The 16,719-nt window shown below is 39.6% G+C and overlaps 2 protein-coding genes across 7 annotated transcripts in view; one reads left to right on the top strand and one right to left on the bottom strand.

Moving 5' to 3' along the window:
• Positions 1 to 11,355, top strand: part of DYNC2LI1 (dynein cytoplasmic 2 light intermediate chain 1) — a 46,076-nt gene extending 34,721 nt beyond the window's left edge. The window contains exons 13-14 of one of the 3 annotated variants that reach the window (XM_045980260.1): positions 9,015 to 9,123; positions 11,331 to 11,355. In XM_045980260.1, coding sequence (XP_045836216.1) covers positions 9,015 to 9,077 — 63 coding nt within the window. In that variant the 3' untranslated portion in view covers positions 9,078 to 9,123; positions 11,331 to 11,355. Of the gene's footprint in view, positions 1 to 9,014; positions 9,635 to 11,330 lie in introns of those variants that run through there. The other 2 variants (XM_045980259.1, XM_045980258.1) reach the window with 2 other exon arrangements.
• The window catches only part of ABCG5 (ATP binding cassette subfamily G member 5), a 41,732-nt gene continuing 25,317 nt past the window's right edge, over positions 305 to 16,719 (bottom strand). For 3 of the 4 annotated variants that reach the window (XM_045980250.1, XM_045980252.1, XM_045980253.1), the window contains 4 exons: positions 15,028 to 15,140; positions 12,531 to 13,508; positions 11,121 to 11,218; positions 305 to 808 (listed from right to left, as the gene is read on the bottom strand). In XM_045980250.1, coding sequence (XP_045836206.1) covers positions 13,315 to 13,508; positions 15,028 to 15,140 — 307 coding nt within the window. In that variant the 3' untranslated portion in view covers positions 305 to 808; positions 11,121 to 11,218; positions 12,531 to 13,314. The remainder of the gene's footprint in view (positions 809 to 11,120; positions 11,219 to 12,530; positions 13,509 to 15,027; positions 15,141 to 16,719) is intronic. The other variant, XM_045980251.1, reaches the window with a different exon arrangement.

The following is a 16,719-nucleotide window of genomic DNA, read 5'->3' as shown; positions in this document are numbered from 1 at the left end:
AGATTTTTCTCATTTTATTATTTTTTTTATTTTAAAATTATCAAAGGGATGCCTGGCTGGCTCGGTTGGTAGAGTGTGCAACTCTTGATATTTGGGGTCATGAGTTCGAGCTCCATGGTTGGTGTAGAGAGTACTTCAAAATACAATCTTAAAAAAATAATTGAAATAGTACATCGTCACTATATTAAAAAAAATCTGATGTGCATAAAGGAATTTAAATCATTCCATCACCCAGAGATAACATAATGTTAATGTATCCTCTTTGGGTTTTCCAGTTTATGTTGAAGATGGGTAGTGATTCTTACCTTGCCGGGGAGAGAATTTCACAATATTCTTTTGTTTGTGGATTTATTTAAATGTTTTTTTGTTGCTGTTTTGTTTTTTTTTTTTGGTTAGAAAATTCAGATAAACATTTCTTGTACCAGAAAAATTCAGGACTACCCAGTATGAAAGGATGCAAACACAGGATCTCTTAGGAAAGTGGTTAAAAATGGAGACTGTGTTCCACAGATGCCCAGCTAGCGCCATTTGTGATACAAAAGTCTGATGTAAGAATGCAAATGCTGGTAAATTCATCATGACCTGATACTTAAAATTTTCTCAGATCTTTGAAATTAGACCCTGTGCAGAACCCAAATTTATATGAGCAAGCATTAGAAACTGATTGCCCGACAGCCTCTCCGGTGGGATTTGTAGCGCTCTGGCAGTTGGGCTGTCACACTGTTGCAAGGGTAACCTGAGCACAGCCGTCCACAGGAGCAGTGACTAGGGTATTTTTCTCAGCACTAGCTCTTCACCTTCAGGGACCCTAGAATAAGAAAACAAAACATCCTATTTAAACATAGTCCAGATGACTTTTGAAAACTATGTCATGAATATTTAAAGGGTTCTGTTGCTGTCGCAAAGTGAGAGGCATGTTGTCAGAACAGTCAGATGGCCTTACGTGACCTTTATTAGGTGTGCAGCTTAGCTAAGGATTAGCTGGAAGCCATCCCTGAATTAATATTTACCGAGGAGTCAATGACTAACTGCCATTGTTGATAAGAGTATCTGTTTATATTGCATAGTGACCCCTGTTATTAATAGACACAGGTATTATGAAGGGGCTGGGGTGTTTTTCAGCATCATGATTTTTCACATTCAAATCTCATCTTCCATAACCTAAAACTGTAGGAATTTGGATTGGAACTGGAAAGCAACCCCGAGATACCTATCATTCTTCACTGTAAACTATTAACACAGCTTATGAAAGAATTCATCTCTTACATGAAATTCTAGCCAGCTGTCTGTAGCTCTTCACATTGCCTGTTTTTTTTTTTTGGTCTTTTTAATTTTTTTAGATTATTTATTTATCTGAGCAGGGGTAGAGGAAGAGGGAGAAAGAGACTCCCCGCTGAGCAGGGAGCCCGACACAGGGCTGGGGTCCAGGGATCGTGACCTCAGCTGAGGGCAGCAGCTTAACCAATGGAGCCACCTAGATGCCCCTTTTTGATCTTTTAATATCATTATTGCCACATAACATTTTTCAGTGAAAGTAGCATTATGATCTTTAGATTTGATTTCATTTGCCATTTGGACCAATAATATTCATTTAAAAGAAATGTCTTACTCAGGGTTCTCCATAATTACATGAAAGTCTGCCCTTACTTAAAAACAATCTGTAAATGCTTAGAGAAGCTCAAGCTATGTGCCATTTGTCTGCATACCTTTAACCCAGATACTTCTGATTCTGGTGCTACTGGGGAGGACTCCTGTTTCATTAAAATATAATACAGTTGCATATGAGTGGAGGGCTGGCCCTGAGTCCATCGGAGACCACATGTGATCCCTCCTCTCGATTCACTCCCCATCCCCAAGCCCCATTATTAGTGGCTTAAATAAGCATCAGGAAAAAAAAAGTTTGGGGACTTTAAGCTTTGGCAGCGAAATTAGAGCATGTCACTTCTAAGATGAAGAGGCTCACTCATGAGTTCCATTCAGTTCCTCCAACTCTGGAGCCACTGAAAGCCCTCAGGTCATATAAAGTCATTAGACAAGAAGGATGTGTTCATCCCTCGGCCTCAGAAGAACTGCGTTTGAACCACATCTCAATTCAATAATCCTGCTGGTGGCATGGAAGCACCAAGCCCCCCAAAATTCTGTAATATCTATTATAAGTCAACGTGTCATTTAGGATTCTTATCCAGACTCCTCCTTACTCCGTCTCCACAGCTGCATGTAGATCCTCACAGGGACTGAAATCAGTCCTCACAGGTTTGAGGATTCACCTTTCCTGAAGACTGTCTTTGCTTAATTAGCTCTCTTTTCTTTGCTCAGTTCTTTGTTTTGCCATGCTTCATATGGGACACCAGAAAATATTTCCTCATAAAGTCTCGTGTCATCTGCAAAGAGGGAGAGTTTGACTACTTCTTTGCTGATTCAGATGCCTTTTCTTTTTGTTGTCTGACTGCTGAGGCTAGGACTTCTAGGACTATGTTGAAAGCAGTTGTGAGAGTGGACATCCCTTACATATTCCTGATCTTAGGGGGAAAGCTCTGTTTTTCCGCATTGAGAAGGATAGTCGCTGGGCTTTTCATAGATGGCTTTTATGATGTTGAGGTATGTGCCCTCTATCCCTACACTATAAAGAGTTTTAATCAAGAAAGGATGCTGTACTTTATTGTATGCCTTCTGTGTATCTCTTGAGAGGATCATATAGTTCTTGTTCTTTTATTTTTAATTAATGTATTGTGTCACATTAATTGGTTTGCAGATGTTGATCCAACCTTGCAGCCCAGGAAAAATCCCACTTGGTCGTGGTGAATAATCCTTTTAATGTACTGTCAGATCCTATTGGCTAGTATTTTGGTGAGAATTTTTGCATCCATGTTCATCAGGGATATTGGTCTGTAAATCTCCTTATTAATGAGGTCTTTGGTTTGGGATCAAGGTTATGCTGGCCTCACAGAGTTTGGAAGTTTTCCTTCCATTTCAATTTTTTGAAACAGCTTCAGAAGAAGAGGCATGAATTCTTTTATAATGTTGGGATCGAGCCCCGAGTCAGGCTCTCTGCTCAGCAGGGGGCCTGCTTCCCTTTCTCTGCCTGCCTTTCTGCCTACTTATGATCTCTGTCTGTCAAATAAATAAAATCTTAAAATAAATAAATAAATAAATGTTTGGTAGAATTCTCCTGGGAAGTCACATGGCCCTGGGCTCTTGTTAGGGGAGATTTTTGATTACCACTTTCGTTTCCTTGCTGATCATGGGTCTGTTCATGTTTTCTGTTTCTTCCTGGTTCAGTTTTGGTAGTTTATACATCTCTGGGAATGCATCCATTTCTTTCAGATTGCATAATTTGTTGGCATATAGTTGCTCATAATATGTTCTTATAATTTTTGTATTTGTTTGGTGTTGGTTGTGATCTCTCCTTTCATTCATGATTTTTATTTGGGTCCTTTCTCCTTTTTTTAAGTCTGGCCAGGGTTTTATCGATCTTATTAATTCTTTCAGAAAACCAGCTCTTAGTTTCTTTGATCTGTTCCACTGTTTGGTTTCTATTTCATTGATTTCTGCTCTAATCCCAAAAGACTCCACCCCAAAATTGCTAGAACTCATACAGGAATTCAGTAAAGTGGCAGGATATAAAATCAATGCACAGAAATCAGTTGGGTCTATACACCGACAATGAGACAGAAGAAGGAGAAATAAAGGACTTGATCCCATATACAGTTGCACCCAAAACCATTAAGATACCTAGGAATAGGGTGCCTGGGTGGCTCAGTGGGTTAAGCCGCTGCCTTCGGCTCAGGTCATGATCTCAGGGTCCTGGGATCAAATCCCACATCGGGCTCTCCGCTCAGCAGCGAGCCTGCTTCCCTCTCTCTCTCCCTGCCTGCCTCTCTGTCTACTTGTGATCTCTCTCTGTCAAATAAATAAATAAAATCTTAAAAAAAAAAAAAAGATACCTAGGAATAAACCTAACCAAAGAGGCAAAGGATCTATTCAGGAAACTATAGAACACTCACGAAAGAAATTGAGGAAGACACAAAGAAATGGAAAAAAGTTCCATGCTCATGGATTGGAAGAACAAATATTGTGAAAAGGTCTATGCTACCTAGAGCGATTTACACATTCAATGCAATCCCTATCAAAATACCGTCAGCTTTTTTCACAGAACTGGAACAAATAATCCTAAAATTTGTACGGAACTAGAAGAGACCCCAAATAGCCCAAGGAATGTTGAAAAAGAAAAGCAAAAACTGGTGGCATCACAATTCCAGACTTCAAGCTCCATTACAAAGCTGTAACCATCAAGACAGTATGTCACTGGCACAAAACAGACACATAGATCAATGGAACAGAATAGAGAGCCCAGAAATGACCCTCAACTCTATGGTCAACTAATCTTTGACAAAGCAGGAAAGAATGTCCAGGGGAAAAAAGACAGTCTCTTCAACAAATGGTGTTGGGAAAATTGGACAGCCACATGCAGAAGAATGAAACTGGACAATTTCCTTACATTACACACAAATATAGACTCAAAATGGATGAAAGACCTAAATACGAGACAGGAATCCATCAAAATCCTAGAGAACACAGGTAGCAACCTCTTCAACCTCGGCTGCAGCAACTTCTTTCTAGATACTTCTCCAAAGGCAAGGGAAACAAAGGCAAATGAATACTGGGACTTCACCAGGATAAAAAGTTTTGTACAGCAAAGGAAAGTCAACAAAACCAAAAGACAATTGAAAGAATGGGAGAAGATATTTGCCAATGATGTATCAGATAAAGGGCTAGTATCCAAAATCTCAAACTTAACACCCAAAGAACAAATAACCCAATCAAGAAATGGGCAGAAGACATAGACATTTCTCCAAAGACCTCCAAATGGCCAACAAAGACATGAAAAAATCCTCAGCTTCACTCAGCATCAGCAAAATACAAATCAAAACCACAATGAGATACTACCTCACACCAGTCAGAATGACTAAAATTAACAAGTCAGGAAACAACAGAAGTTGGCAAGGACGCAGAGAAAGGGGAACCCTCCTACACTGTCGGTGGGAATGCAGGCTGGTGCAGCCACTCTGGAAAACTGAATGGAGGTTCCTCAAAAAGTTGAAAATAGAGCTACCCTATGACCCAGCAATTGCACTACTGGGTTATTTACCCCAAAGACACAAATGTAGTGATCTGAAGGGGCACCTGCACCCTAATGTTTATAGTACCAATATCCACAATAGCCAAACTATGGAAAGAGCCCAGATGTCCACTGATAGATGAATAAAGATGTGGTGTATATATACAATGGAATATTACACAGCCATCCAAAAAAAATGAAATCTTGCCATTTGCAATGATGTGGATGGAACTAGAAAGTTTTATGCTAAACGAAATAACTCAGTCAGAAAAAGATAATTATCATATGATCTCACTGATATGTGGAATTTAAGAAACAAGGCAGAGGATCATAGGGGAAGAGAGGAAATAAGGTAACAAGGCAAAACCAAAGAAGGAGACAAACCATAAGAGACTCTTAATCACAGGAAACAACTGAGTTTGGTGGAGGGGAGTGGGGTAGAGGGATGGGGTAATTGGGTGATGGCCATTGGGGAAGGTATGTGTTGTAGAGAGCATTGGGTATTATATAAGACTGATGAATCACAGACCTGCACCCCTGAAATGAGTAATACATTGTATGTTAATTAACTGAATTTAAATTAAAAAGATACTTCCTCAGGTTTTGCTAATTTTTAAAAGCCCTCTAGTTTTTTTTGTTTTGGTTTTTTTTTTTTTTTAAAGATTTTATTTATTTATTTGACAGACAGAGATCACAAGTAGGCAGAGAGGCAGGCAGAGAGAGAGGAGGAAACAGGCTCCCCGCAGAGCAGAGAGCCTGATGCGGGGCTCGATCCCAGGACCCTGGGATCATGACCTGAACCGAAGGCAGAGGCTTTAACCCACTGAGCCACCCAGGCGCCCCAAAGCCCTCTAGTTTTAATGTTTCCTTTTTAAAAAAATTTCAGTGTAGTTAATAGTGTTCTATTAGTTTCAGGTGTACAAAATAGCAATTTAACTGTTCTATACATTACTTAGTGCTCATCATAAGTGTACTCAATCCCCATCACCTGCACCAACCCACCTCCGCTTGATGACTATCAGTTCTCTAAAGTTGAGTCTGGTTTTTGTTTTTCCTTTGCTCATTTGTTTCTTAAATTCCACATATGAGTGAAATCATATCGTAATTGTCTCTGACTTATTTGACTTAGCATAATACCCTGTAGATCCATCCATGTTGTTGCAAATGGCAAGATCTCATTTTTATGGCTAATATTCCATTGTGTATGTACACATCTTTTCCCTTCATCTATCAATGGACACTTAGGTTGCTTCCATAATTTAAGAAGTCCTGTAGTTTTAAAGCATTCCTGATTTTAAGGGGACATATGTATAAAAAGCATTTGGTGAACACTTCTACGTCTTTTCTATATTTTTATTACCAAAGAAAGCAAAAAAAAAAAGTTTGGTTGAACAATATTTTTAAGGTCTTCTTGGCCAGCCACACACATCTTTTTTGAATCAGTTTTAGAAAATCAACTTGTCTGTAATCCCTAAGCCTATAATTTAAACTCATAACACATACTGATTTACATGTTTAGGGAAAAATGTTCTTACTGTCCTTTATTGAAGATGCTGTTTCAAGCATTTTAAGACTGTGGTCCATTTATGGTTGAAAACTTTAGAAATTCTTTTTTTTTTTTAAGATTTTATTTATTTATTTGACAGAGAGATAGAGAGGCAGGCAGAGAGAGAGAGAGAGAGGGAAGCAGGCTCCCTGCTGAGCAGAGAGCCCGATGCGGGACTCCATCCCAGCACCCTGGGATCATGACCTGAGCCGAAGGCAGTGGCTTAACCCACTAAGCCACCCAGGTGCCCAAACTTTAGAAATTCTTAAGAGGCAAGGTAGAAACCTTAGTTTGCATTCACTTTTAAAATAGCAAAAAAATAAAAAATAAAAAATAAAATAAAATAAAATAGCTCTCTGGGGCGCCTGGGTGGCTCAGTGGGTTAAGCCTCTACCTTCGGCTCAGGTTGTGGTCTCGGGGTCCTGGGATAGAGCCCCACATCGGGCTCTCTGCTTGGTGGGGAGCCTGCTTCCTCCCTCTCTCTGCCTGCCTCTCTGCCTACTTGTGATCTGTCAAATAAATAAATAAAATCTTTAAAAAACAAAATAAAATCGCTCTCTAAAGCAACCATGAAGAATTGCAGTATAAAGAAAATCCTCTTACCTACTCTTCCTTTAGAGAATTAAATTATATTGACTTCCCATGACAGGTGTATTGAAGGTCTAGTGGTCATGGTGAGTTCTTTATCACACCAGTCATTCTTTGTGATATATGACCTGTGTGACCAGCCCTGTTCTCTCGGTTTGCTCTCCGCAGAAGGGAGATAGATATTCTTTAGCAAAGAATCTCAAAGCAATGTCCTCATCCTTATCATTGATAAAAATAATACAGTGCTGGGGCACCTGGGTGGCTCAGTGGGTTAAGTCTCCACCTTCAGCTCGGGTCATGATCTCAGGGTCCTGGAATCGAGCCCCATATCGGGCTCTCTGCTCAGCAGGGAGTCTGCTTCCCTATCTCTCTGCCTGCTTCTCTGCCTACTTGTGCTGTCAAATAAATTTTTAAAAAATCTTAAAAAAAATAATAATACAGTGCTTCCAATTAAAAGCAAGATAAATGATTGTTTATTCCTTAGGAGTTAAGTCTTTGAAACCCTATGTGGGAGATGACAGGTGAACTGAATTAACGTCACTTAAAAAAAATAAACCAAGCTGCAAAGACTACTTTGGAGTTATTATACAAAAACTCTTCCAAAGTCTGTCTTCAGTTTTAAAACTTTTAACATTTAAACTTAAGTAACTTGAGCAATGAGAATGCGATTTTCTTTTCATAACAACTATGAATTTCAATTATGTTAGCCAGAGAACAGTGATTGCCTTATCTTGCAGAGTAACCACTTTCTGCTTATCTGAAATAATATACTTTGTACAGTTATTGTGACACTGAACAACATGTAAGAAGCCAGGAGGCAATCCCCTGTGATAATCCCTTTACATATGAGTCATTTCATGCAGGGTTTCCACCCATACTAGAATTTATTTTATGAATTGTAAAAGTAACATATACTCATTAAAAAAAAACCCTCAAAAGATATACAAGTATATGAAGTAGAAAATGAAGGTATCCCGTCCTCTCTCCACCTATTTGCTTCCTTCATGTGGCGCAGAAGACTGCTGTTTTTGCTGGCTGCCCCGGGGCATTGATGTCTTTAATAACGTCCTTACTGTGAGATAGCGAAGTTGTTTCTCATCCTGCCTCAGTATACACAGTGACTATCCTATTTATATCCTTGCACTCTTCTCTATTATTCTATGAGACACATTTTGAAAGGCACAATCACTGGGTCAAAGAATATATACATTTTTAATATTGATAATTTGACAACTTCAACCTAGTTTTGGCAAGAGCTGAAGAGGAAGCAAAAATATCACTTTTAAATTAAGTATGACAAATGCATTTAAGAATAGAAAGAGGGGCGCCTGGGTGGCTCAGTGGGTTAAAGCCTCTGCCTTCAGCTCAGGTCATGATCCCGGGGTCCTGGGATCGAGCCCCACATCAGGCTCTCTGCTCAGCAGGGAGCCTGCTTCCTCCTCTCTCTCTGCCTACTTGAGATCTGTCAAATAAATAAAATCTTAAAAAAAAAAGAGAAAGAATCTGTACGTGTATGTAGTATATAATTTCATCTTTAGTAAGTGCCTAAGTGTTACTTAGGGTACACAGAAACTCTGAAGACTCTACATTTCTAGAAAATAAATCCTAATTTAAAAAATTTACAGAATAATTGTCTAGAAATTTTGAGGATGATAATACCATAAAGGATATACTGTCATACCTAAAAATGCTTAGACAGTTTTAAGGGGCCTAGTTTAATTTTTAAAGTTTTTTCTTAAGTAACATGTATTTTTGTTTTAGGAACTGGAACAATACAAAAGAAGTTCTTCCAAGTCTTGGAAACAAATTGAGCTTGATTCTTGAACCTCATTGAACTATAGTGTATTTATTTCTTCTTTCCCCCAAAAAAGTAAGTTTATTTTATTTATTAGCTATAATGGTAATAAGTGAAGGAAGCTGTGTAATTTGTTAAAGGAAAAGTGGCTTTGCTTGTATTAGTGCAACACTCTGGATACTTTGAAGTCTTTTACAAGGGGAAAAAGTAATTACATGCAGTATTTTTTAAAATAAAAAGAATCTTTCTCTAATATGTTTAACTAGCATATACTCAGTTCAGCATTTGTAAGATTCTGCTTATATCATTTCAGGACTATGAAAGCAAGAGCCTTTAGTAACAGTTACCAGTGGAGTTTAAGCATTTATATTAGATTCCTTCTCAAAAGAGTTCTTGGGTAGGTCACTTGCCCAGGTACTATTATTTGACTCTAAAACACAGGCACAAGCACCTGAAGAACCTATTTAAAATGCACATTCCTGGGGCACCTGGGTGGCTCAGCAGGTTAAAGCCTCTGCCTTCTGCTCAGGTCATGATCCCAGGGTCCTGGGATCGAGCCCTGCATCAGGCTCTCTGCTCAGCAGGGAGCCTGCTTCCTCCTCTCTCTCTGCCTGCCTCTCTGCCTACTTGTGATCTCTCTCTGTCAAATAAATAAAATCTTTAAAAAAAAAAAAAAGATTTTATTTATTTAGGGGCGCCTGGGTGGCTCAGTGGGTTAAAGCCTCTGCCTTTGGCTCAGGTCATGATCCCAGGGTTCTGGGATAGAGCCCCGAATTGGGCTCTCTGCTCAGCAGGGAGCCTGCTTCCTCCTCTCTATCTGCCTGCCTCTCTGCCTACTTGTGATCTCTGTCAAATAAATAAATAAAAATCTTAAAAAAAAAAAAAAAGATTTTATTTATCTGAGAGAGAATGTGAGGGTGGGAGGTGGGAGGGATAGAAGGAGAAGCAGACTCCCCGTTGAGCAGGGCCTCGATGCAGGTCTTGATCCCAGGACGCTGAGATCAAGACCTGAGCCAAAGGCAGATGCTTAGCAACTGAGCCACCCAGGTGCCCAGGATAACTTTTTGGAGAACAGGTAAATTTAAGGATATAATCTATCAATAAGCAGGCCCAAACTTCATGAATTGGTAATAATGACAGATCATTTCCAAGGCATAATAGCTTTTAATTAAGAAGCCTACTTGAGGGGCACCTGGCTGGCTCAGTGGCTTAAAGCCTCTGCCTTGGGCTCAGGTCATGTTCCCAGGATCCTGGGATCGAGCCCCGCATTGGGCTCTCTGCTCAGCGGGGAGCCTGCTTCTCCCTCTCTCTCTGCCTGCCTCTCTGCCTACTTGTGATCTCTGTCAAATAAATAAATAAAATCTTAAAAAAAAAAAAATCAAGTTTTTAAAAATAAATAAGAAGCCTACTTGATCTTATGAGTTTGTGTACCTGCTAGCCAAATTCAATCTGGAATAAGCATAATTGTCATTGACCAAGAAAGTCATTTACTCTGTGTTCTTCCATTTCCATTATAAAATATGTTCATTCTAATACACATACACCCAGCTTCAAATAAGGACATTTACTAAACCCAAGAATACCAAAACTGTTGAGTGGTATCTGAGTGGAGAACAAACTACCTGATCACTGCAATGAAATAAGACTTCATAAACAACTTGGGGTACCTGGGTGGCTCAGTCAGTTAAGCATATGCCTTCAGCTCAGGTCATGATCCTATTGTCCTGGGATCCAGCCCCACAGCTCAGCAGGAAGCCTGCTTCTTCTCCTCTGCCTGCTGCTCCCCCTGCTTGTGCTCTGTCAAATTAATAAAATCTTTTTTTTAAAATGTGGAACATTAAAAAAAAAAAAAAAAAAGACTTCGGGACGCCTGGGTGCTCAGTGGGTCAAGCCTCTGCCTTTGGCTCAGGTCATGATCTCAGGGTCCTAGGATCGAGCCCCACATCAGGCTCCCTGCTTGGCAGGGACCCTGCTTCCCCCTCTCTTTCTCTGCCTGCCTCTTTGCCTACCTATGATCTCTCCCTCTGTCACAAAAATAAAATCTTAAAAAAAAAAAAAAGACTATAAACTACTTGCAGTCCATGTGATTCCAGCACTCTTGACAACAGGAGTTTCAGCATGTTTCCAAAGATCCTCAGTCTTAGGTGCAGACAGGCATCCTGCCCAAGTGCTGTGGAGAAAGAGCTCCCTTTAAATTAATAGTGAACAATAATCTCAGAAACATCTACTGACTTGGGAAGAAACAGTCTATTCCACAAGATTAATAGAAATTTCTATTATAGGGGCGCCTAGGTGGCTCAGTGGATTAAGCCGCTGCCTTCGGCTCGGGTCATGATCTCAGGGTCCTGGGATCGAGCCCGGCATCGGACTCTCTGCTCCGCAGGGAGCCTGCTTCCTCCTCTCTCTCTGCCTCTCTGCCTACTTGTGATCTCTCTCTCTGTCAAATAAATAAATAAAATCTTAAAAAAAAAAAGAAATTTCTATTATATAATTTGATTGTCTTACACATCACTGTCCATTTTTACTTGAGACACAGACTGTCACATGTTGAAAGTCATTGTGTTTTTCTAAGATGGTATCAGTTAACATTTTAATAGCTTGAAGTCACATGCTATGTTAATTTTCCAAATGTTTCTGAGCTAGAATGAAATTCATCTGCATATGAATAGCAGAAATGTTTCCACTTACAGTGCACACCCATATCTTTAGTAAGTTGAAATCAGCGATTTCAAAAGAGGTTCCTGTGGGACTATCTTTGAACTACTTGAAGAGATTATCATCTGCAGAATTGTCTATAACTGATGTGACATATATAATCTGTAAGGCATTATGTAACTATTACACCATAATCATCAGTGTCAGAGACCTTTTATAAAAATTGACAATACTATTCTGGTAATTTGCCAATGCCTCCAGATCCTTAAATACAGTTTTAAGAAATAGAATTTTACCGTGGTTTCCTTAATGAAATGATCTTTTCTGCTATAATATAAGACATTTCAAATGCTATAATTTATCATTCTTTACAAGTTAGGTCACAGCAACTGAACAAGTTCATGTACTAAGATGTTCTCCCTCACTGTTACCATGGTAACATTGAGACAGGGTCTTTTCAGACTTGTATGTGAATTACCTGAAGATCAGTCAGAAAGATAATCAGTCATTTAGTACAGAACCCATTTTTAATCATCTATATACATCATTTCATCCCTAAAAATATGTAATGCAGGTATCTCTATTTATCAGCATTCTTTCTCTTTATGATTCAAGAACCCGAGTTTTGTGTGTGTAACTTGGTTCTTAGTGTAAATACCGTGTCAGTTGACCAGCTTTTCTGTATGGACTTAAATAACACCTCCTATCTAGCCTTAAAGATGTTACTTCTCAGTGCATACATTTTAGCTAGTAACATTGACTTTTGATTTTATAAGTAAACTAAGTGAAAAGTGGAAAAATCGCAAACTAATCTTTAAAGACATTACCTGAGGTCTGGCTCATATGCTGTGATCTCAGTTCAGCCCATTCCCACAGGTTTTCATTTTATCTCCCAAAAAATCACCAGGTGCTCTGTATCAGGGGTCGTCTTCATCCAGCATCTGTCCAACATCCTTTCAGTGTGACTGGGTAACTCAGACCCTCATGTGGACGTGCACACATAAATATGGGCTTTTCAGTGATAATGTAAGCATTCCCACCAGCCGCCCAATTTTGCAAGATGCTTTGCTTCACTCAAACCCACAACTCTTTTTTGTTACTTACAGTCAGTAACCACTCAAATGTCTTCTTACCAAGCCTTTTATCAAATGTAAGCATAATTTTGTTTGTAAGCATAATTTAAAAAATTATCTTTAAGTAGTCTCTACACCCAGTATGGGATTCGAACTCACAACCCTGAGATCAAGAGTCGCATGCCCCACTGACAGAGCCAGTCAGGTGCCCTGTAAAGCATAACTTTTTAACTGACTTATTTTTCTGTCTAAACCAGCAAAATTATTTTGTATCTAAAACAAAGAAAATAGTCATACTAGTCTCCCATAACTTTATGAATTATTACTATTTACATTTTTGGACCAGCTCACTCACAATTTCCAAATAGCATGTGTCCCTGCAAGCTGGAATATCATTCAAAGCCTGCATGGATCTGAGAGTCACAGATGAAGTTAAAAGACTTAAGATATACTATCAAGAAACAAGTGGCTTTCTTAGTAGTCCTTAGTAGTTCTGCACGTCTGGGGCTTGAGGTTGTTTTCACAGCCATCTTCTTTACTATCTGCTAATGAGATGATCCCTTATTTTAAAAACAACTATTCCTAGGAAAACAAGAACTGGGATAAAGGCATACAGAGTCAGAAAGTTTGTTGTGAATCTGGATGTTGCACCCGGGCAGATTCTCTCAATAAATGTAATTCCTTGAGTGAAGACACACATTGGATTAGTTGTCACAGAACCATTTGAGCTGCCTGCAGAGAAAAAGTGGACAGTGTCAGATGTGATGCTTCCCAGGTACTTTCATCAACAAGTATTTACCAACTGCCCAATAAGCACACTTTATCATGAACGATATAGGACATTTAAAAGACCCTGGAATTCATTTTTATTTTTTTAAATATTTTATTTATTTATTTGACAGAGAGAGGTCACAAGTAGGCAGAGAGGCAGGCAGAGAGAGAGGGAGAAACAGGCTCGCCACCAAGCAGAGAGCCCAATGTGGGGCTCAATCCCAGGACCCTGAGATCATGACCTGAGCCGAAGGCAGAGGCTTAAACCACTGAGCCACCCAGGCACCCCTGGAACTCATTTTTAGATGAAGCAATAGTGAGTGTTCTGGGCCCTGGCTTCATTTGAAGATAGAAATGGATTTGTTTCCATTTGGGGTATAAACTCATTACCATAGTACTGATAAAGATCATGATCACTTATGATCTAGTACTGAGTATCCTAAGGTTACTTCTGTTACCACCTAAAAATGTTTAAAACAATTACTAAATTATGCCCATTCTTTAGTTGCCTTCAGGGAGTGGCATGGGATTTCCATGGCCAGAAGGACCTTGTTATGCTCCCACTGCCTCTAATGGGATAGGGGAACAGACTTTTGCCAAAAATGGCTTTACTCAGCTATATACTACGTACATTTTTAGGGAACAAGAAGCCACTGCAACCTGCTTCAACCTGTTCTGTTCAGTAAGTATAAAAACTGATTCTAGGGGTGCTTGGGTGGTGGCTCAGTCAGTTAAGCATCTGATTCTTGGTTTCAGCTCAGGTCGTGATCTCACAATCAAGGGACTGAGCATCGTGTAGGGCTCTGTGCTCAATGCAAAGTCTGCTCTAGGTTCTCTCCTTCTGCCCCCCTGCCACTCACATGCACACATACTCTCTTTCAAATAAATAAAATCTTAACGGCACCTGGGTGGCTCAGTGGGTTAGGCCTCTGCCTTCGGCTCAGGTCATGATCTCAGGGTCCTGGGATCGAGCCCTGCATCGGGCTCTCTGCTCAGTGGGGAGCCTGCTTCCCCCTCTCTCTCTGCCTGCCTCTCTGCCTACTTGTGATCTCTGTCAAATAAATAAAATCTTAAAAAAAAAACAAAAACAAAACTGATTCTACCCAGAGTATACCTCAGTGTACATTAGGCCTGTCATTTTTCTTAAAAGATTTTATTTAAGTAATTTCTACCCCCCAACGTGGAGCTCAAACTCAACCCCAAGATCAAGAGTCACATGCTCTTCCAACTGAACCAGCCGGGCGCCCCAAGTCTACAGTTTTCTAAGAAAATCAGAGTGGCCTTACGCTGATGGCCTTTGACAGGTGACTAACTTGACTTTTACTCTAAAAATCACAGAAACTGCTACACTTTTATTTCAAAACAAGGTTTTAAATCTATTATAAAATATAACTTTTATTTAAAAAATACATTTCCCCCAAGAATCAATTCCTCAGAGTACTATGTTAAAAAAAATAATATTCCAAAATAGAGTACTTACCACAAGTGAAATTCTGTCCATAGAACTCATTGACTATAAGAATCTCAGAGCAGTATTTTTGGAATGTAAAATAACTGAAGATTTTAAAAGGAATGGACATTTCTTCTGTGTTTCTGAAGAAAAAAAGCAAGCTGAAATTCAGTAGGCTCTGATTACAGTCCTAATTAGATGAAAAGAAAGGCAACCCTCATTTTATGTTTCCCATTTTGAAGACAGTTTTTAATCTCTCATTATAAAAATTGAGCTCACTGTGAAAAACAGTTCCGAGAAGTACAAAGATATACCACTGCCCAGAAATAACGGTGGTTAATATTTTGGTGATATGTGTAACGTGTATTGTGCTTATAAAATTTTACATAAGTGGAATCACACTCTTCATGCTCTTTTCTAACCTGCTTTTTTTCAACCAAACATATGCGTCAGGCAGCCTTCGAAGTCAGTAAGCATAGCACTCCAACACTTTCAATTATAGCTCGGTGGTCCATTATAGTAGAAATCTTAATTTAACACTCCCCCAATGATGGATTGGTGTCTAATTTTTTTTGATAAGCATCATTGATATAAACATAAAACACACACCTAACTCATCACTTTAGAGGGTATTTGTGATTAAACAGAGATTTGATGGATCTAGTGTGTGAAGTGAGAATTAACTGTAATACAAGGGGAGAGGATGGAGAGAGCAAGCAGATGTCCATTGTAAAAATGAACTCTGTCCCCTCTTCAGTCTTTTTGCTGAACTTATGGCCTCCTCTGTCCACTATGTAACTTCTATGAATCAACCAATATGTATTAAATTCTATTTGCGAGGCACTAGTTCTAAGTGTTTGAGGAAGTCAAAAGAAGTTTCCCACCCCTAGAGAACTCAACAGTGTAATCGGGGACATAGAATATATATCCTTAAGACTATAAAAATACATAGTGGTAAACAATTTGTACCAAGTATAATAATCCAGCACATGTCCATGACGTTGTACTTAATATTTATGGTTTTTACCTATTCCCAGGTGACCCCCAAACCCCACGACTTTCAGTTATTGGCAATATTCTAAGGCACAAAATTCAGTCAGACCACTGAGAGGCTGCTAACTGGAAAGGACAGGTAGGAACCTGGGAAAGAAGGAAGGAAGGAAGGGGAGGGACATTCTGGAAGGAAGGATGGTATGAGCACAGGCATATCAAGGACTGCATATAGGAATGAATAGGCCAGAAGGGCTGGAACAGAGGATCTGAAGCTGAGTTTGGAATACCAGCCAGGAACCTGCTGTTTTAGACCCCTGCAGTGGGTTGATATTGAAAGACCCTAAAATCAGTGTTTTAAGAAAATCAATGTGGCACCAGCAAGTAGAGGGACCATAAGAAAGGCAGATTAAGAAACGCAGGAAAGCAAAAGGGAGCAGGTGACGGCAGTAGTTCAAGGATTAGATGACAAAGGACTGCAACAGGATGATGCCCATGAGAGTCTGGCTGCCCAGCTGGCCAGAAAGTTACCCCCTTAAGTAGGAACCACACACCTTCATCTTGCAGTGCACCCTACAGGGTGGAATACTACAGGTAAAGGCTTCACATGCATTTGTGGCCGGACAGCAAAGAAAAAACCCAGCAGAAGCTGGGGACTATTCCAGTGCGAGGGCCATCCGGGAGAAGAGTGTAGTCTTTCATTCACTCAATTCAGTAGATATTTTCTGCAAA

Source organism: Meles meles, chromosome 16, assembly GCF_922984935.1.
Source record: "Meles meles chromosome 16, mMelMel3.1 paternal haplotype, whole genome shotgun sequence".
Taxonomy (NCBI): Eukaryota; Metazoa; Chordata; class Mammalia; order Carnivora; family Mustelidae; genus Meles; species Meles meles.
This window is presented reverse-complemented; position numbering and strand designations above follow the sequence as displayed.